This window comes from Coptis chinensis, chromosome 2 (assembly GCF_015680905.1).
Source record: "Coptis chinensis isolate HL-2020 chromosome 2, ASM1568090v1, whole genome shotgun sequence".
NCBI classification, from domain to species: Eukaryota; Viridiplantae; Streptophyta; class Magnoliopsida; order Ranunculales; family Ranunculaceae; genus Coptis; species Coptis chinensis.
This window is the reverse complement of record NC_141457.1, coordinates 69,623,510-69,646,046: the sequence shown is the minus strand read 5'-3', so window position 1 is coordinate 69,646,046 and position 22,537 is coordinate 69,623,510. Positions and strand designations below refer to the sequence as shown.

At 39.3% G+C, this 22,537-nt stretch overlaps 2 protein-coding genes across 2 annotated transcripts; both read right to left on the bottom strand.

Moving 5' to 3' along the window:
- Window positions 1–328: 328 nt before the first annotated feature.
- Window positions 329–838, bottom strand: LOC147517458 (uncharacterized). The gene has a single exon (XM_086593600.1). It carries the CDS (start codon window positions 836–838, stop codon window positions 329–331), a length of 510 nt encoding a protein of 169 aa, XP_086449726.1.
- A 1,804-nt stretch (window positions 839–2,642) lies between these two features.
- Window positions 2,643–3,290, bottom strand: LOC147517457 (uncharacterized). Its single transcript, XM_086593599.1, has one exon. The coding sequence runs from the start codon at window positions 3,288–3,290 to the stop codon at window positions 2,643–2,645; it is 648 nt and encodes a 215-aa protein (XP_086449725.1).
- Window positions 3,291–22,537: the final 19,247 nt, after the last annotated feature.

Genomic DNA, 22,537 nt, shown 5'->3' with positions numbered 1-22,537 from the left:
TCTTGACGGGCTCTATCCACCCCAGCTCTTGCTTAGTAGTTAGCCATACCCCCTCTTCCTCTGCGGTACTCGGTTTGCTCACCCTGACTTCAATGGATCTACCCTCAGTTCTAGGAAGTTCTGCGACAACATATGCCAATGCATCGGCGTGTCAATTCTCTCCCCTGCCTAGATAAGCAAATCTGACTTTTTTGAATTTGTCTGCCCTTTTTCGTAATACCTCCAAATACTTTGCCATTCTTGGACATCGGGCCGTGAACCCTCCGTTGACCTGACATACTACCAAGTTCGAATTTGAATACACTATCAGCTCTCTCACCCCCAGATCCTAGGCCAAGTCCAAACTTGCTATCACTGCTTCATATTCAGACTCATTGTTCAACGCAGAAAAACCAAGCTTCATTGATAACTCCAAGCGAGTATTCTCGGGTGTGACCAACAGCACCCCAATTCCATTCCCAGTATCAGTAGCGGACCTATCTGCAAAGACTCTCCATCCATTCCGCATGTCCCAAGGATCCAGGGGGTCGTGGTTTTGGTCCACTTCCTGTTCCATAATCATCTCCTCCCCCCAGGTGGGATCCTCGGCTGGAAACTCAGCCATGGCTTGTGCCTTCTCTGCAGTCCTAGCTTGATACTCAATGTCATACAAACTCAGCATCACCGCCCATTTCAGCATTCTCCTTGATTTCTCGGCCTTCAGGGCCTGCTTCAATAGCAAGTTGGTCACCACTACCACCGAGTGAGCATCAAAATACGGTTTCAGTTTCAACACCAAAAAGACCAAAGCCAAGGCAAATTTCTCAATCCTACTGTATCTTGTTTCGGCGTCTAACATAGTTTTGCTCTGGAAGTACACCGGCCTCTCTATCTTGTCCACTACCCTTATCAACATTGAGCTGATTGCATACTCTGATACCCCCAAGTACAAATATAGCCTCTCCCCCTACCCTGGGCGCGACAAGATCGAAGCCTTTCCCAAATACTCTTTCAACTCTTGGAAAGCCCTTTCGCATGCAGCGGTCCACTGAAAGTCGGTCGTCCTCCTCAAAAGTAAGTACAAAGGTCGGCATTTATCCGAGGACTTTGATATGAACCTATTGAGAGCTGCGACCATCCCGGCCAATCTCTACACCTCTTTCATATTCTGTGGAGACGGCATTTCCAACAGTGCTCTTATCTGGTCCGGGTTTGCTTCTATCCCGCGGTAGGTGACAATGTACCCCAAAAATTTTCCGGATGTCACTCCGAACGTACAGTTTTCTGGGTTCAGCATTAGTTTATGTCTTCACAGTATAGAGAATGTTTCCCTTAGCCCTGCCAGGTGCTCCTCCTCGGTCATACTCTTCTCTACCATGTCATCTATATAGATTTCCATTCCCTTTCTAATTTTGGTTTCAAACATCTTCTCCCCCACTCTCTGAAATGTTGCCCCAGTATTTTTTACCCGAAAAGGCATTCTGGTATAACAGTACGTTCCCCCCTCCACTATGCAGCGGTCCACTGAAAGTCGGTCGTCCTCCTCAAAAGTAAGTACAAAGGTCGGCATTTATCCGAGGACTTTGATATGAACCTATTGAGAGCTGCGACCATCCCGGCCAATCTCTACACCTCTTTCATATTCTCGCGGAGACGGCATTTCCAACGATTTTATATCGGTCCGGGTTTGCTTCTATCCCGCGGTAGGTGACAATGTACCCCAAAAATTTTCCGGATGTCACTCCGAACGTACAGTTTTCTGGGTTCAGCATTAGTTTATGTCTTCACAGTATAGAGAATGTTTCCCTTAGCCCTGCCAGGTGCTCCTCCTCGGTCATACTCTTCTCTACCATGTCATCTATATAGATTTCCATTCCCTTTCTAATTTTGGTTTCAAACATCTTCTCCCCCACTCTCTGAAATGTTGCCCCAGTATTTTTTACCCGAAAAGGCATTCTGGTATAACAGTACGTTCCCCCCTCCACTATGAACGCGGTCTTCTCTTGGTCAGGGACGTACATCACCACCTGATTGTAGCCCATTGATGTGTCCATGAACGAAAAAATCTTGAACTCCGCGGTTCAGTCCACCAACTCATCTATTTGCGGCATGGGGTAGTAGTCCTTCAGGAACTCCTTGTTAACGTCTGTGAAGTCCACGCACATCCTTACTTTCCCGTTCTTTTTGGGGACTGCTACTACGTTTGACAGCCATTCAGTGAATTTGCATTCGCGGATGATTCCTGCGTCCTTCAGCTTCATTACCTCATCACGGATTCCTTGCGCATACTGCGGTTTCACGCTTCTCATTTTCTGCTGGACTGGTCTGGCCCCTTCCCTCATATGTAATCTGTGGCACGCGAACTCTGGATCTAGCCCCGCTAAATCCTTAATTGTTCATGCAAACACATCGCTATTCTCAGTCAACACTGCAATCAACTTCGCTTTCCAATCCTCTGACAAACTTGTCCCCACATTCACAAACTTTTCCTCCTCCATGACCCCTATATTCACCACCTCAATCTCATCCATTGTCTTGGCCCAGACTAGCAACTCCTTCTCGTCGACCACAGTTTGTAACTGCTATGCTAACTTGTCATCCTTGTCCGATGCCTCTTTCTCTAGGGCACGGACCAAACCTTTCGCAGTCACTTGTTGTATGTTCTAAGCTGCGACCTGATCACCCCTTATCTCATACGTTCCTCCATTAGTCGGGAAGCGGATCACTTGATAATAAGTGGATGGGATGGCCTTCATCTCGTGAATCCATTTTCTGCTCAAGATCGCATTGAATTGCGATTTGGTATCTACTATCAAATGGGTAAAAACTGTCACCGGTAGCACGAATTCCCCTAACGGCTCTGTCCTGCTGTCGTTGAAGCCGAACAAGTTAGTTTGACGGGGCTTCATCAGCTTACTTTCAATGCCCATTTCTTCCATCGCTCCCTTGAATAACATGTCCACTGAGCTTTCGCAGTCTATCAGGACCCTTTTTACCATGTAATTACCCATGGCAATTGTGATCGCCAGTGCACCCTTGTAAGTAGAGGTCACTGACTCCAGATCCCTCGGAGTGAACTCTATCCTGTCATTTCCCTTGCTAGCCCCTGGTACGGGCCTCGGACTACTCATCACCTCGTTTATCTGTTGCAGACTGGCTGTCCTCCGCACCTTATCTAAGTGGGCATTTCTCCTCTGTGTTTCTCCACTGAAAATAACATTAATCGTACCCAGGATCCTGACCGCGGCTAGCACTCTTTCGAACGGCTGTACCTCCTTGATGAACTCCTTTAACTTCCCTCTCCCAATCATTCTCTCTACTAACCATTACAACGCAAAGCATTCATTGGTGGCATGATTCCAGACCTGGTGATATGCACAAAATAGCTTTCCTTCTATTTCCCTGGGTGTACTCTGCGGTGCTTCATAACACTGCTGCCCATTGATTAATGGCAAGATTTCTTCCAACGGCTTGTTCAGTGGGGTTAGCTTCATTTTGCGGTAAGGCTTTCTCTCCCTGTATTCTCTTCTAGCTTGCTCCCTACCTCTTTCTGCTTTCTGTGTTTCCCCCTGTAGGCTCCCCCTTCTCGAGCCGCGGTCCTTTCTCGGTCTCTCCTATCTTCCCCTCCCATGGCATGTACTAACTTCTTAAGCTTCTTGTGTTCTTTACGATTCCTCTGCAGAATATCCTCATATCTTATGTATCTTTCTACCTTCAAATACAAAGTGTGTAAGGTAGTAACCTCAATCTTGGATACTGACTCATGGACTCTGGTTCCTTGTTTCAACTCATGCTAGAACGCTATGACGGTGGTGCACTCATCTAGGTTCTCCACTCGTAGTGTCTCTTCCTTGAACCTGCACAAAAAATCCCTAAGTGTTTTGGTGGGCTTTTGCTTGACATTAAAGAGATCCACGACATCTACTACCCTCTTTTTCTGATGGATGAAGTGATTTACGAAGGCCTGTTCCAACTCCTCAAACCTTTGTATACTCCACGACTCCAGCCGATAATACCAGTTCAAGGCTCCCCCTTTCAAACTGGCAGGAAACATCATACAGCAGAGTCCATCGTACTTCCCCTCTTACCATAGTGGCATCTGCTGCATGAAGTGGTGTAAATGGTCCGCTGGGTCTCCTTTCCCGTCATACCTCTCAAACCGAGGTTGCGCTAACCTCTTGGGTACCTCTGAATTACAGACTGAGTTAGCCAATGGGTTATGATTTAAGCTGGCCACCACCTTCTTTGCCGAACCATGTTTTTCCTTCTCCGTCGTGCGGTTAGCTTCGCTGTCCCTTTCGATCATCGCTTGCACCATTTCCATGGTAATGCCTCCTGTGTTGTTCACTCCGGGCTCATGAGGGAGTTCCATGCCTTGTCCCTCCACATCACTACCCTCAAGTTCTGCTGTTTTCGCTCCCCCTTGAGTGGATTCCCTTTCTCTCCTTAACTCATCATTCTCTTCTCTGAGCCTTTCTATCTCCTCTTGAAGCAAGCTGGTTGAGCCCGCCTCCGTATCTTCGACCTCCTCTTTTGGCATCTCCTCATTCTCAATATTCACCGGTTCTTCCTCCCTGACCTCAGCTTTCACTCTTCTGGGTCTTCCCCTTCCTCTTCCTCATCCTCTCCCTCTTCCCCTCTTAGCTACAGGAGCCATGCTCTAACCTTTCATTTTTATCACTAGGTCGTGGACTATCTCGTCTCCACAGACGGCGCCAAATGTGATTACCAAAAAATCCCTCTTGATTTGCCTACTCTCTCCTCTCTTTCTCCCTATCTATTTTTTCTTTTTCTTATCTTTTTCACCCTTCTTTCCCCTAATGTTCCTTTTTATACCATCTTCTCCCTTCCTCCTGTCTGTTGATCCCCCCTTTCATCATTCGGCCACTATCTTCCCACCTGTCCCTTTAGGGTTCCGCGGCCTTGCTATCGTGCTTCCCCTCTTTCTTTTCTTATCTTGCATCTAGTCTAACATGGGGATCCTCCTGATGTCATTCCCTGCTGATGTCATTTTAGGGTTCTGCAGACACAATTCCCTGCATCGCGCTCCTATTTATTTACTCTGCTCTGGGCCAGATAACCTGCCACCTTACTAGTCATAAAATGGGTTTATACAGTGCCCACCATATTTTACAGGTTTCAGCATCCCATGAAGAGGTTGTGCTTCTACAAACCAAATACATAAACAACCTAGAACGAAATGAGTTTTAACTATGCCTCACAACTTCTAATTTACTCAACAAGGTCGAACTAGCATGCATTTGTTTTGCTGATCAAAGTATTTCTCTTACCGTGTTGCTTGTTTTTTACTATCTACGGATTCTGGTCAGCATGCTTTACGTATTGCAAATTTTTGTGTTACCACTTGGATGTCCAACTACTTTTGTTTTGCATTCTATTATTAAATTTTATAGTTGGTATTATTTGTTATGTTATATGTTGCTAAGTTGTTGTGACACCCAGTTTGCGACAAATCTAGGAATTTGCGTCAAAGTATTAGTTTTTTTTTTGCTCGGTAAGTTTCATATAATATATTAATACAACTATATTCTACAGCGATATATTGCAAAGACTATGGTTAAATTATATATTTTTCAGGTTGGAACACAACTGTTAGTTCCATTGTAGCATCGAGTTCAAATGGTAGATTTTTAAAAAAATGTTTGACTGGTGAGATGCTTAGGTTAAACGCACTTTCCCTAATGAGTTGCAATTAGGCATTTGTAGTGACAAATTTTGAAGCAGCAGTAAGTATTAATGTCAAGTAGTTTTTCAGTATACGGTGGATTCAAAAATTGAACAACTTTATACCATTTTTGTTTTCTTATTAAATTAGAAGTTGGTTACTGATAAGAGCCCAAAACTGTAGTTTTAACCCCTTAATATCATTATATTTAGACCAATTATATATGTGTATAATAAATATGAGTTAGTACTGTTTACGTGCGTTTATGTATTTCAGGCATTGGAGTCAAATATGTGAAGAAACATGTCACTTTTGCAAGATAAAGGAGCAAAGGTTAGTTGCTAAGAAGTTCTATGATTAAAGGTCAAGATTCAAGGAGAAAAAACCTTTTTAAAGCCCGGTCAAAGCTGAAAAGTCAAAGTCAACGCATACAGAAAAGTCAACAGAATTTCCAGATGCCGTATCTTTGAACTCAGACCTCTGAATTGAGCGTATTATATGTCAAAACGACCGGCTCGGAAAGAGATTTCTAATGGTCTGGACCCTAACTCAATCAGAGGAGGAAACGTTGAAGAAAAGGCTGTTCCAATAATTTCCAGCAGAGAAACCCTTTTTGAACATTTGTAATTAGGTTTTGGGGTTGATTTAAGGGCCCAAAACATGGCTCCAAAGCCCATGCACTAAATTGTAAACCTAGCTCTCTCTTATATAAAGAGGACTAAGGCATAACTCTCAGATACTTAGACTTAGATAGATATAATTAATTTGAGATAGATAGCTAAAACTTAGACTTAGTTATTAGTTTAAACTTAAGTTAGTTATTGTTCTTCAGTATTCATTAGATTAATAAAAGAAAGTTTTTGGTCTTCATTATGTCTTCTTCTTATTTATATAGTAATGATAGTCTAATGACTTCTAGCTAAACCTCTATTAGAGGGGTTTGATGAAGCTTGATGAAGACTTGATGTGTTAGTTATGATTATTGCTTTTCAAGAGTTTCACTCTAGAGGGATAGTTGATTTGCTATGAGAATGGGTTGGACTTCCTCACATGCTAATTATTAGTTGGCAGAGATTATCATGAGTAATTAGGGATCAGATACTTAATCTTATTTGATTAGAATTGTAATAATCTACACTAACATATTAGGAGTACATCAAGTGGATTCAAATCCCCCTAATCCCCTATCCATATTCACAATTTAATATTCAATTATCATAGTATAAGTTAAACATCTTATTTAAGTTCAATTGTCATATTAGTATAATTTCAATTCATTACTCTCATTCATTTTGTTAAAATCGATTAAATTAGCGAAAAGTTACGTTTAAAGGACTAGGAGTGGAACGAATTCTCTACTCCATATATTTCCCGTTAATCAAGAGAAGATAACTTTGATAATCTAGCAATATATAAGCATTTAATTTTACTTATTTATAGTATAAATATTTAAGAGTAGGTAAAACTATTGTTATACATTTTATCAAATGGCACCGCTGCCATTTTAGTTATGTTTAAATTCGTTTCCTTTAGTATTTTCGTCCCTACCAAAACCCTATTAAACCCACCCACCCTTGCTTGGTTCTGACTGTGTTTGTTAGGTTTAGAAATCTTTTTTTCAGAATTCTACACGGAGCGCACCCGCGCCCTTAGTAGGCTATATCGGGAGCGCGCACACCCTAAAAACACTGGACATTGGTTCAGGCAAGAGCGCGCCCGTGCCCTTCTACACCTAGTTCCAAGCGCCCCCGCGCCCAATTCTGAATTAGCCCAATTTTCATAGGTTAGTTTCCAACTCACTTCGTTCAAGTTATTCAGTGTTTCCAACTTCGCGCCCAATTCTGAATTAGCCCAATTTTCATAGGTTAGTTTCCAACTCACTTCGTTCAAGTTATTCAGTGTTTCCAACTTCGTGAATACACTGTGGTTGAATATATAAGACGTTATTCAAACGCATAGCAAGGAGGCATTCAAGTACTCCTTCTTTCACTCCTCACCTCTCCTATTAAAGGATTTTTTCTAGCATATCAGGGTTGTTTGACTGTTGTTAGTGGTTTGTTTCTTATTGACCCTAGCCTTGTATGAGATTAAGGTCCGGTACTAGTAGACCATCTTCTGTTATTTATCGCAAACATTAACGCACACGCCTATCTAGAATACAACACATTACATCTGCACCAATGGCTGATGAAACAGAGACTCCTCTCTCTGATTTTTACAAGGCCCTTAACGATAGCCCTAAGTCTTGCATCGTTCTTGCAGACCCAGTGGGGGATCCCCCCGAATATATTTAATTTGTTACAAGTTTTTCATGGGTTAGACCATGAGAAGCCTTCTCAGCATATGCATAGGATAGAATAAGTTCTTACGACATTTCGTCATCCTACCGTTAGTTCAGAACAAATTAAATCGAGGGTGTTTCCTTTCACCCTCGCCGATAAGGTGGCATCTTGGTTAACTGCCTAAGCGCCTAATTTTGTGGACTCATGGGCCAAACTTGTTCAATTCTTCATGGAACAGTTTTACCCACCGCTAAAGACAGATGAAATACTTCAAAAGATTCATTTCTTCCGCCAGAATCCTCATGAATCCTTTTCAGAGGCCTGGAATCAGTTCACTAATCTTCTCATCGAGTGTCCACATCATAACCTTGCGAAAGACACGCTTGTTCATGACTTTTTCAAAGGGCTTTTACAACACCATAAAGAGGTTCTTGACATAATGACTGGGGTAGTTTCCTTAGTAAAGGTGCCTCTGAGGCTTATAGGTTCTTGGAAGATCAATCTAAACATCAAAATAACTGAGGGGGTAATGACATCCCCCGCTCCAGTAATTCTTCTTCCATAGTTAAGGCTGCCAGTATGTTTGAGGTTGAATCTGATCCTGAGCTTAAAACTTTAATCGAATCTCTCACTAAAAAGGAAGAAGCCATTTCTGTCTAATAACAACCTACTCCTGTCATGAATGTCAACACTCTTCCATGTAATTTCTATTACAGCCTTGAGCATCTCGACTCCTATTGTCCTCTAGTCTATAAACATCCATCCACTCAACCGGACAATGTTTGTCCCATTAATAGCAAACCTAACACACCTTGGAGACAACACCCCAACTTCAGTTGGCGAAATAATCATCAAGTTACACCTCCAGGGTTTAATAATCAAAATGTTAGGCCAACACCCAATTACAACCAAGCTCTACCTAGACAAGGACAAGGTAATTATAATAATTATAATAATAATTATAATGCTAATAGAGGTATCGTTCCGGTTATTAATAACTATCGCAACCCACCCGTTAATAATCAAGGTGAGATAGTTCCAGTCACACCACCTGTGACCATTATACCTTCATAACCGGATTATTTTGACACCTACATCCATGCTAGCCAACAGTAGTAACAATCCTTTCATCATTCTAACCAACAAATTCTATAATCCATTAATCATTCCATCCAGCAGTTAGCCCAAGAGAAAGCCCCACCAAAAGGTGTGTTTCCAGGTCAAGTCATACCTAATCCTAAAATGCCAAACACAGCCTTTGAAGTAATTGGTAATCCAAGTAATAAAAATATCAACGTAGGTGATAAGAGCCCAAAACAGTAGTTGTAACCCCTTAGCAATAATACTTTTAGACCAATTATGCGAGTAATAAATAAGAATTAATGTTGATTACGTGTTTTTATGTATTTCAGGCATTGGAGTCAATTACGTGCAGAAATGTGTCACTGTTGCGAAATAAAGGAGCAAGGGTTGGTTGCTTAGAAGTTCTGTGATTAAAGGCCAAGACTCAAGGAGAAAAAGCCTTTTTAAATCCCGGTAAAAACTGAAAAGTCAATACGGGCAGAAACAGCTCACAAAAGTCAGCAGAACTTCTGAAGACTATATCTTTGGACTCAGACCTCGGAATTGGGCCTACCTTATGTCAAAACGACCATCTTGGAAAGAAATTTCCAATGGTCCAAACATTGTCCCAATCAAAGGACCAAAAGTGGATGGAAAGTCTGTTGAAGTCAAATCCAGCTGAAAAAGCCTCTGTGGACTGAAAAAATTGGGTTTTGGGCTCGATTTTCCACCCCAAAACATGGCTCTAGGCCCATGCACGAAATTGGGGATCTCTTTCTCTTCTTAAAAGGAGGAAAGGAGACAGACTAATAAGCTAGACCTAGATTAGAAAATAAATTAGTTTAGACTCCACTAATTTGTTTTATTACCTTGTTTTAAATTTAGTTTTGAATCAATATTGTTATTATTCTTTAGATCAATAAAGTTAGTTAGTTATTTATAAATCTAGTTTCATTCCATTAAATCATTTTAGCTTCAATTCATAGATTTAGTTAATAATCATTATTAGTTTCAATTCAATCTTGCATGATTAGATTTCTATTTTAATTCAAATAAGTAAATTTATAATCTTTATATCATGTCTTACTTAAATTCATATAGAAATGATAATTTAATGATTCAAGACTAAAACCTCCATTACAGGGGTTTAAGGAAGCCTTGATGAAAACTTGATTTGGTTAGCTTAGAAATCGTCGTGATAATCTATTCAATTCTAGAAAGTAATTAGTTCACTATGAGAATGGGTTTGATTACTTCACATGCTAGTTATTATTTGGTAGAGATTGCCATGAATAATTATGGATTAGAAATACCAGTTTGTTATGCGAAAGTATTGAAATTTGGATTACGACAATTTTTTGTTAGTTAATTAAGTCGAATCAAGGTGGAATCGAATTCCCCTAATTCATTCTCTATTGTCAAGTTAGTATTTGAATTCCGTCATTTCGTGATTTGCATATTGATTAGTAGTTTCCCATCGTAATATATTTCTGTTGTTACTCTCATTGACCTTGATAGACTGATAATCGTAGTTAACTTAGACTTCTAAAGAACTAAGAGTGGAACGAATCTTCTATTCCAACTATATTGCAATAGCATCGAGAGTAGAAAACTTTGATAACATTAAGCATATAATAAGTTCTAGTTTTACTTGCGTTTGAGTTTAATCGTTTATTCGTAGGTAAAACTAGCGTTTCCCTTTTATCAAATGGCGCCGCTGCCATCTTAGTTCCCTTTAGAATTATTTTCATTAATATTGTTAGTCTTCCCAAAGTCCCATTAAACCCACCCACCCTTGTTCGATTCTAATTGTGGTTGTTTGCTTCGGAACTGATTTTTTTTCACAGGAATACACTGAGCGCACGTTGCGCCCTTGTAGGCCAAATTTGGAACACACCCCGCGCTGAAGTGCTTGGACATCAGTCAAGGCACGAGCGCACCCCGCGCCCATCCTAGACAAAATCAAGGCGCACCACACGCCCAAAGTGCCTGGACATCAGCTAAGGCACGAGCGCACCCTACGCCCTCCCAAGGCTTAACCAGAGCGCAACTCGCGCCCAAAGTGCCTGGACCACGAGTCAAACACAAGCGCAACTTGCGCCCTATCTAGGCTACTTCAGAGCGCACCCCGCACCCTCTTCTAAACCGCCCGATTTCCATAGGTTAGTTTAAACTTCCATTACTTAAAGTTATTTAGTGTTTCTAACTTGTTACACACACTGAGCTCGCGTATACAAGACGTTATTCATAAGCGAAGCAAGGAGGCATTCAAGTACTTCTTTCTTCCACTCCTCGCCTCTCCTGTTAGAGGTTTATACTAGCATATCAGGATTGTTTTGACGTTTGTCTTGTTTAGTTAAAATTGGTCTTAGCCTTGCATGAGATTAAGGTCAGATAGAAGAAAAACGCCTAACGTAATCAAACGTCAACGTCAACAAACACGCCTTTCTAGTATACCACTCACTACACCTCTAGCTAATATACCACACACTACACCTGAAATAATGGCTGAAAAAAGAGAGTCTCCTCTCTCTGACTTTTACAAAGCCTTGAACGATAGCCCAAAATCTTGTATCGTTCTTGCAGACCCATTGGGGGATTTCTGAATCCCCCCAAGTATATTTAATTTGTTACCCGTTTTTCATGAGTTAGACCATGAAAAACCTTATCAGCACATGCGTAGGATTGAACAAGTCCTTACCACATTCCACCATCCTACAGTTGGTGCTAAACAAATTAAACTGAGGGTGTTTCCTTTCACCTTAGCCGATAAGGTGGCGTCTTGGTTAACTGCCCAAGCGCCTAATTCTGTGGACTCATGGGCCAAACTTGTTCAACTATTTATGAAACATTTTTACCCACCACTGAAGACAGATGAAATGTTTTCCAAGATTCATTTCTTTCGACAGAATCCTCATGAATCATTTTTAGAGGCTTGGAATCGTTTCACCGATCTTCTTATAGAGTGTCCACACCATAACCTCGCGAAAGACACGTTAGTTCGTGCCTTTTTGAAAGGACTTTTACACCACCATAAAGAAGTCCTTGACATAATGAATGGGGGTAGTTTCCTCAGTAAAGGAGCCTCAGAGGCTTATAAATTTTTAGAAGATCAAACAAAGCGTAAAAATAACTTGGGGGGTAGTGACGATATCTCCCGCTCCTCTAGTTCTTCTATAATAGTTAAGGCCGCCGGTATGTTTGAGATTAAACCCGATCCGGAACTAAAAACTTTAATCGAATCTCTCACTAAAAAGGTAGAGGCTATTTCTGTTCAACAAAAGCATATCCCCGTCATGAATGTCAACTCCAATCCATGTAATTTCTTTTTGAGTCCTAAGCATCCCGACTCCTATTGTCCTCTCACCTATGAACAACAAAGTTCACAACAAGACAATGTTTGTTCTATTAATAGTGAACCTAACGTACCTTGGAGACAAAATCCCAACTACGGTTGACGAAATAATCAACAAGCTACACCTCCAGTGTATAATAATCAAAACGTTAGGCAAGCAAACAATTACAATCAAGCTCCACCGAGACAAGGACAAGGTTAGGGTAATTATAATAATTATAACAATAATAATTATAATGCTAATAGAGGTATTGTTTCGGTTAATCATAACTATCACAACCCACCCATTAATAATCAACGTGACATAGTTCCTGTCACACAACCTATAGCAAACACTCCTCCACAACCGGATCATTTCTACGCCTTTATGCAAACCCAACAACAAATTTTATAAGCCATCCAACTTTCATTACAGCAGTTAGCACAAGAGAAAGTACAACCCAAAGGTGTATTTCTGGGTCAAGCGATACCTAATCCTAAAATAACAAACATAACCTTTGAGGTAAACGGTAATAATAGTAAGGACAATGCAAACGTAGGTGAGCTAAATGCCATCACCACTCTCCGTTCTGGCAGAGTGGTTGATAACAAAGTAACTATGCCTATAGTTACCCACCAGTAGTACCTACACTTGATATTTTACTAGATACAGAACTAAAAACTGAAAATCCTACCCCTGTAGAAGTACCAGTTAAATCATAACCTAAGAAACAAAAGGCCAAGGTTAAACATCATGTTGATCCATATGCTAAATATAGAGAGAAACCACCATTTCCCCAGAGATTAGCTATGTTGAACAAGGATACAAATTACGATGAGATTAGGGAAGTTTTAAAAAATCTAACGATAAACCTTCCTTTTTTTAAAGCGATTAAAAAGTTACCTCATCATGCTAAGTTTCTTAAAGAGTTGTGCACTACTAGGCATAAGACAAATATTCTTAAAGACGTCTTTTTAACAGAACAGTTTCCAACTTTAACCGAACATAATGGAATCGTTAAGTACAAGGACCCTGGTCGTCCTACTATACAATGCACCTTAGAAGATTCCCACACGACGTCCGCGCTATTAGACCTGGGGGCGAGTGTTAACTTACTCCCGTATTATTTATACAAACAAATAGGTCTACAGGAGATGCAACCTACTAAAATGACGTTGCAATTAGCTGATCGGTCTATTAAATATCCTAAGGGTGTGGTTGAAAATGTGCTTGTTAAGAATCAAGAATTCTACTATCCTGCTGATTTTGTTATCCTCGATACAAAAGTCGCTAACAACTCTGTTCCGATCATTTTAGGGCGTCCTTTCTTGGCTACTGCCAACGCGCTCATAAATTGCCGCGATGGTTCGATGTCCATGTCTTTTGGCCATCTTTCTATTTAGGTAAATGTTTTTAAAATGACAAAACAGTTCCCAGATACGACTTCGGATGAAGAGGTTAGCATGATCGAGAGCTTAGCTCAAGATTATTTCAAAACCACGTTTCCTAATAATCAGATGTACAAATTACTTTCCTTTGGAAGTTCCAACTTCGACGAGAACTCCCTGGAAGTCGAGGAAGATTTCCTTCAACTCTTTTGCAACTCTTCATTGCCACCTCGCGAGTCCCTCCCTAACAACATCCATTCATCCCTTGACGCTATGACGAAAGATGAATTTTTCACCCTTTATCCCAGTGATTCTTTTGACCCACCTATTGAGGAATGTCTTGCATATCTCAAGGCTTATGATGATGTAGACCTGAGAGCTCTAGCCGAGCCCCATTCATCCACCTCACATTATCCTGTCACTCATTTATCTTCTATCACCAACATTCCCCACCTTCCACCTTTTCAAAGGAACCTTGAGTTTGCACTTCACCCTCTTGCTTTTTCTGTGCTTAATGATTTTCTAAATCCTCCTAATACGGAAATAATTCCCAAGGAAAAGGCACGTGACACCTTCATTTTTAGAATTAAGACAGTTCCTACCTACACCATGAATGAGTTTTGTGCTAAACCCAAATTCTCATTTTTTCCATTCTTTCATTCTAAAACTTATCCATATCCAACATATTTTCCATAAACATCCATTTTCTCACGATCATTCACTTGGACACCCTTTCGTTCAAAGATGAAGAAGAAGGTGCATGCTCGGTTACGTTCTAGGTCTATCAAACTTCGCTTTCATTTCACTAAGTTGCGTCGAAGAAAATCTTGGTGCTTGATTCTGTTTGGGGGTGCATTCCATGTTAATTATTTATGGCAAGATCCACAACTATTTCGGTTGTTGACATATAGTAAACTGCATGTTAATTATATACATATGCTAGAGATGAAGTCTCGGGAATCTGACTTTAAAAGACTCACATTTAAAAGCAATTTTCTCAACTCTATTCTATAAAATTTGTTTGGGGGTGGGGTGTTGGTATTTCCATCCTAAACTCTGTTCTATAAATTTGTTGTTTTTATTGTTCCTAGTAGATTGGATGTTAAGTTGTTAAATTAAGTTGTTAAATTTGAATTATGTAGTTAATTGTTATTTGAATTTCTATTTTAATTTAACTTGGGTTTTGTCTAAGCATGCGATGATTTTTGCATAAATCCCACCTTCCCGAATTGTTTGGGGGTGGTATTATTATTTTTAGCATTGCTTTTATCTGATCCACCATTTTAGAAGTAATTTTGCAATGAGTTGGTCGAGAATATTGCTATTATTGGTGTGGCTATGATTAGATATTGTGGTAGGATAAAATTTCAATGAGTTAGGAAGTTGTTATTCTAAATTCAATCTAAAAGATATTAGGTTTGTTTTGGAATAATGAATATGGGTTGTTTCCGTTTTAGGTTTTGGAAATATTTTGTTTTCGGCAATTGCTTTAAATTGTTTTGGCAACTTGTTGATTATAGAAACGAAAACCCTATATATACTTCCTTCATTCTACACTCACAACCCACACTACAAACCTTGCACTCTCACCTTTCACTCCCAATTTTTCTCTTTTGTTTTTTCACTTAAGCCTGCTCAGACTACCCAGAGCGCACCCTGCGCCCTACACTCACTCTTCACAAGCGCACCCTGTGCTTGAACCGCCTATAACTCAATTTAGACCTGAGCACACCCTGCGCCCTCACAAGGCTAAATTTGAGCGCCACCCGCGCCCTGACCTCTGTAGCCACAAAAAATTCTGATTTTTTGTGGGTTGTTCCAGGATTGTTTGTAGCTTTTCTAGAGAGTAGTTTTGTGATGACATCTCCTACAGTCATACCTGAGCAGTCTTTCAAAGACTTGTTGGGAAGCGACACCTATGGTGCTTGGTTTCGCGAGGTGATCATACACATAGGCTGGGAACCGCTAATGGTAAGACCTGATGAACTTTATTCTCCTGCACTTACATCTTATTTTTATGATAATTGTAAGTTCCTTGATAGACTAGATGAAGAACAAGTGTTCTCCATCACCATTGAGGATGAACCAATGGAAATTACCAGGTTCTTGCTAGCCTTTGTTCTTGGACTTGCTATGCCCACTGAAATACAAGACTCACAGGCCTATTTGGTCGATAATATGTACCTTTATAACTATGAGGATTTGCATGAGCATTACGGGGCATGAATCTTTAAGATAGAGGACCAAGGGGAATATAGTGTCGCCCTTGGTAGCCTGTCTATGAACGTGGGCACTATTATATTTTGGATCATGGTAAACATTAGAGGAGAATGGCGTTATTCTTCTGTGAATTGTGAAACTTGTGATATTTTCCTTGCTTTAGCTGGGGGACGTATACTCTATGATATTCCCCAGACCCTAATGTCTAGTTTAGCATGAGCCCATAGCATGAGGCATAAGTACCTTCTTATGCCCGTTTTAGTTTGCCGTATTATGTTATGTTTCTTCCCTGTTTTTTGTGCCCGCTTCACGGATTGGGTTAAGGTTGATATTGTGAGACCCACCAATGTATTATTCAATCTTTCTGTGCAATGACTTGGCAAGGATGGAGGATACAACCTCATCAGGTTGCACCTTACACCCCATTTGACCAAGTGGCGCTTAACAGGTTAGCAATCGTAGATGATAAATGGCGTGAAGCCTGGCAAATCATCATGGCATGGCAGGATGCGAAGGAACCTCATTTCTTTATAGAAGAGGAGGAGGATGACGCTTAAACAATGGAGTTAAGGTAAGTTTTTAGTTTCAGTTCGTGTCTGCTTACGTCCCAAGCAATTTACTTCTTGTAACCCCATAACGGGTGGAACTTATATAGAGTTGCGTCTGTTTTTCTTTTTCTATATTAGTATATTTTAACCTTGTTTTGCAAATGTTCTAGAATTTCACGCTTTTCCATGGTATTTTTCTACCCTTTTTATTTCAATACTTTGAGGACAAAGCATGTTTCTTGTTTGGGGGTGGCATAGAAACACGTGTAATTAAGGCATCTATTAGGATATAGATATGTACATTATGCACTTGTTTTCTAGTAAAAATTTCAAAATTTCAAAAAAATAAAAAAATGTTAAAATATGTTATGCTATACACTTAGGAATATTGGTATTGTTTTCTTCCTCTATGCTCTTAATAATCTAGAAGTCCCACATTAGCTTTTGCATTAAAATAGTTTTTAGAAACTTAGGTTAATATATAGGTAATAATCTTTGCATCTATCTATAAATATATTACATAAGTATCTATGATTGTTTGGCAGTAAGTTTCTGAAATCTAGGCTAGAGTACTTATTCTACAAATCATGTGAGAATATAGCCTAAAGCCTTATATGAGTTAAATATTTGATAAATGACACAAGGGAGAAGTAAAATCCGGATAGAGAAATCACACGTCCACTTGCTTGATCATTATACCATATCCTAAGCGAGAATTTAGGCCCTCTTTGGATCGATATAGCCAGAAATTCAAACCTTATGAAATTATTTTCCGCTAGTCGCCCCTCTGAGCCTTTCATAAACCACAATTCCTTTACCCTTTTACAAAAAAACAAAACAAAATAAAAAAATCAACCTACCCATTTTAGAACAAGTCTGAGAATAGAGATGAAGAATAGAAAAGGGAAAGACCTTTGAAATCAAGAATTTGTTAGTCGCTTCAAATAAGAAAAGAAAGTTTCTATCCAAATAAAAGATAAATAAATAAATAAAAGAAAATAAAGAGATAGAACTCCAAAAACAGAATCAAAGGAGTCAACAGCCAAAGAAAAATAAAAAATGGCTAAAGATGGAAACAAAGTGTAGAAGCAAAAGTAAAAAAAACAAGGTTTTCTCTAGTTACATAATATGAAAACCCTATTATCTCAGACTAGTTCTTTTTGAATATCTATTTCCTTCCTTCTCAAACCATCTCCTAATCCCAGCAACACCTAAATAAGACCTCTAGCTCAATTAGGAATAGGTTAGTATGATAGTAAATGGCAGATGTGTTTGATCGACTTCGGATTCCTTGTGTGTCATTGAGATTGTAAGATAAAGTGTTCCCACTGCACACTAGAGTAGCGAAACTTGAGCAGAAAAATCAGAGTGGTTTTTGTCTAGACATTTATGTGAGGACCTACTTAAGAACGCTATTCCGAGTTTTTCAAAAACGGACTTGCTAGTGCATTTCATAGTATTACTCATTGTATATATGTTTATTCATAGATGATTGATTATTATGCATATATTAGCTTAGGTTTCGACTTGATTATTCTATATTCATTGCTAGTGAGATATATAGATAATTGGGAGCATAAATAAGGAAACAATAGTTTTATTTCTTAGTCGTTGTAGTATAGATGAAGTTTGTGAGTACCTTCACTAGAAAACTCTCATAAGGATATAACTCATCCACTAGGGAATTCCTAGTGGTTTGAGGCCTTGTTGCATACGGTCAATGCAATCGCACTCGGCGAAACGAGATTAGTTAGAACTCCATTTTTGGTCACTTATTCTAATTTCTCATATTTGCTTGAGGACAAGCAAAATGTTGTTTGGGGGTGGTTTGATAAAAGCGCAAAATTGTAGTTGTAACCCCTTAACAATAATACTTTTAGACCAATTATGCGAGTAATAAATAAGAGTTAATGCTGATTACGTGATTTTATGTATTTCACTTTTGCGAGATAAAGGAGGAAGGGTTGGTTGCTAAGAAGTTTTGTGATTAAAGGCCAAGACTCAAGGAGAAAAAGCCATTTTAAAGCCCGGTAAAAGCTAAAAAGTCAACGCGGGTAGAAACAACGCACAAAAGTCAGCAAAACTTCTGAAGACTGTATCTTTGGACTCAGACCTCGGAATTGGGCCTACCTTATGTCAAAACGACCATCTTGGAAAGAGCTTTCCAATGGTCTAAACATTGACCCAATCAAAGGAGCAAAAGTGGACAAAAAATCTGTTGATCGAAGTCAAATCCAACATAAAAGGCCACTATGGACTGAAGAAATTGGGTTTTGGGCTCGATTTTCCGGCCTAAAATATGGCTCTAGGCCCATGCACGAAATTGGGGATCTCTTTCTCTTCTTGAAAGGAGGAAAGGAGGCAGACTAATAAGCTAGACCTAGATTACAAAATAAATTAGTTTAGACTCCATTAATTAGTTTTATTACCTTGTTTTAAATTCAGTTTTGAATCAGTATTTTTATTATTCTTTAGATCAATAAAGTTAGTTAGTTATTCATAAATCTAGTTTCAATCCATTAAATTATTTTAGCTTCAATTCATAGATTTAGTTAATAATCATTATTAGTTTCAATTAAATCTTGCATGATTAGATTTCCATTTTAATTCAAATAAGTAAATTTATAATCTTTATATCATATCTTGCTTAAATTCATATAGAAATGATAATTTAATGATTCAAGACTAAAACCTCCATTAGAGGGGTTTGAGGAAGCCTTGATGAAAACTTGATTTGGTTAGCTTAGAAATCGTCGTGATAATCTATTCAATTCTACAAAGTAATTAGTTCACCATGAGAATGGGTTTGATTGCTTCACATGCTAGTTATTATTTGGTAAAGATTGCCATGAATAATTAGGGATTATAAATTCCAGTTTGTTATGTGAAAGCATTGAAATTTGGATTACGACAATTCTTTGTTAGTTGATTAAGTCGAATCAAGGTGGAATCGAATTCCCCTAATTCATTCTCTATTGTCAAGATAGTATTTGAATTCTGTCATTTCGTGATTCGCATATTGATTAGTAGTTTCCCATCGTAGTATATTTATGTCGTTACTCTCATTGACCTTGATAGACTGATAATCGTAGTTAACTTAGACTTCTAAAGAACTAGGAGTGGAACGAATCTTCTATTCCAACTATATTGCAATAGCATCGAGAGTAGAAAACTTTGATAACATTAAGCATAGAATAAGTTCTAGTTTTACTTGCGTTTGAGTGTAATCGCTTATTCGTAGGTAAAACTAGCGTTTTCCCTTTTATCAGTAGGTGAGCTAAATGCCATCACAACTCTCCGTTCTGGTAGAGTGGTTGAGAATGTTGTAACTATGCCAATTGTTATCCCACTAGTGGTCCCTACACCTGATATTTTACTAGATACCGAAGTAGTAACTGATGATCCTACTCCTGTAGAGGTACCAGTTAAAGCTCAACCGAAGAGGAAATCGGCCAAGGTTAAAACTCCTATTGATCCATATGCTAAATATAGAGAGAACACACCGTTTTCCCAAAGACTAGCCATGTTACACAAGGATACTAATTTTGATGAGATTAGGGAAGTTTTTAAAAATCTAACGATTAACCTACCTTTTCTTGACGTTATTAAAAAGTTATCACAACATGCTAAGTTTCTAAAAGAGTTGTGTACTACTAGGCGGAAGAACAATATACCAAAAGACACCTTTTTAACTGAATAGTTCCCAACTCTATCTAAACATAATGGAATAGTTAAGTACAAGAACCCTGGTCATCCTACTATACAATGCACCTTGGGGGATACCCATATGACGACTGCACTATTAGACCTGGGGGCGAGTGTTAACTTACTCCCTTATTATTTATATAAACAAATAGGTCTACAGGAGATACAACCTACTAAAATGACGTTGCAATTAGCTGATTGTTCTATTAAGTATACTAAGGGTGTTGTTGAAAATGTGTTAGTTAAGGTTCAAGATTTTTACTACCTAGTCGACTTCATTATCCTTGACACAGAAGTCGCTAACGACTCTGTTCTTATCATTTTAGGGCGTCCTTTCCTGGCAACTGCCAATGCGGTCATAAACTGCTGCGATGGTTCGATGTCCATGTCCTTTGGTCATCTTTCTATTGAGGTAAATGTTTTCAAGATGATGAAATAGTTACCCGATTCTTCTATAGATGGGGAAGTTAAAATGATCGAGAGCCAAGCTCAAGATTATTTCAACAATACGTTTTTGGAAAATCATATGCACCAGTTCTTTTCCCTCGGTAGCTCCGACTTCGACAATGACTCCGGCTTAGAGGAAGTCAGCGCCCTTTTTGAGTCTACCCTTGTCTTAGATCCTTCTGACGCTCCACCTTCCGAGTTTGAGGACCTCTTACCTAAATAGGTCTTCACTACTCAAGACGAGGATCCTTCGGAATCTTTTTTGCCAATTCCTCCCACCCCTATGCTTAAGCCTCTTCCTGCTGAGTTTAAATATATCTAGCTTGATCCAGATGGTAGTCATCCGGTGATCATATCTTCTTAGTTATCTGTTGATGAAGAGGCATGTTTGATTAGGGTGATTAGGGAACATCGTTCCATAATCGGTTGGTCCCTAGACGACATTAAAGGGATTGACCCTGGTGTATGCACGCATCACATACATTTATAGGATAATGTGAAGACTTCACACAAACCTCAGCATCGCTTGAACCCTGCCATGAACGAGGTGGTCAGGGAGGAAGTCTTATGGTTACTAGATGCGGGGATCATATATCCAATCTCCGATAGTGAATAGGTAAGTCTTATTCACGTAGTCCCTAAGAAATCAGGGGTTACCATTGTTCGTAATGTTGCAGGTGAATATGTTTCCACACGTGCTCCTATGAAATGGAGGATCTATATTGATTAGAGACGCTTAAATGCTATGACACGAAAGGATCACTTTCCTTTACCCTTTATAGATCAGATGCTCGAACGTCTAGCTGGTCATGCTTATTATTGTTTTTTAGATGGCTATTCTGGCTATTTTCAGATCATTATCGATCCTGATGACCAAGACAAGACTACCTTCACATGTCCTTTTGGAACATATACATATAAACGAATGTCTTTTTGGTCTCTATAATGTTCCCGATACCTTCCAGCAGTGTATACTTCATATCTTTAGTGATATGGTGGAGCGCTTTATGGAAGTTTTCATGGATGATTTTTTTATCTATGGAGGCTCTTTTAGTGAGTGTATGTCTAACCTTTCCCAGGTGTTGACACGATGTGAGAAGAAAAATCTGGTTTTAAATTGGGAGAAGTGTCATTTTATGGTAAAGAAAGGGATAGTGCTAGGTCATATTGTATCCAGTGATGGCATAAAAGTAGATAAGGCTAAATTGGATAAGATAGCGTCTTTACCTATACCACAGACTGTCCATGACATTAGAGCCTTTTTAGGCCATGCAGGTTTCTATAGGCGTTTTATCAAGGATTTTTTGAAAATAGCTAGGCCTTTAACTAATCTGCTTTTAAAGGATGCTGATAATGTGTAAAACACTAGTTTTACTCACTTTTAACTATTTATGCAATGAATAAGTAAAACTAGTGTTTACACCTTATCAAATGGCACAGCTGCCATCTTAGTTCTGTTTAAATTCGTTTATTTTAGTATTTTTGTCCCTACCAAAATCCCATTAAACCCATCCACCCTTGTTTGATTCTGACTGTGTTTGTTTGGTTCAGAAATCTTTTTTTTTTTTCAGAATTCTACATGGAGCGCGCACGCCCTAAAAACACTAGACATTGGTTAAGGCAAGAGCGCGCCCGCGCCCTTCTACACCTAGTTCCAAGCGCGCCCGCGCCCACTTCTGAATTTGCCCAATTTTCACAGGTTAGTTTCCAACTCATTTCATTTAAGTTATTCAGTATTTCCATCTTCGTGAATACACTGTGATTGCGTATGCAAGACGATATTCAAACTCGTAGCAAATAGGCATTCAGGTACTCCTGCTTCCACTCCTCGCCTTTTCTGTTAGAGGATATTTTTCTAGCATATCAGGGTTGTTTGACTGTTTGT

Bases quoted from the DNA above. Each gene is read 5' to 3' on its own strand.
- LOC147517458 (XM_086593600.1), bottom strand. From the start codon at position 838: ATGTTAGACGCCGAAACAAGATACAGTAGGATTGAGAAATTTGCCTTG.
- LOC147517457 (XM_086593599.1), bottom strand. From the start codon at position 3,290: ATGATTGGGAGAGGGAAGTTAAAGGAGTTCATCAAGGAGGTACAGCCG.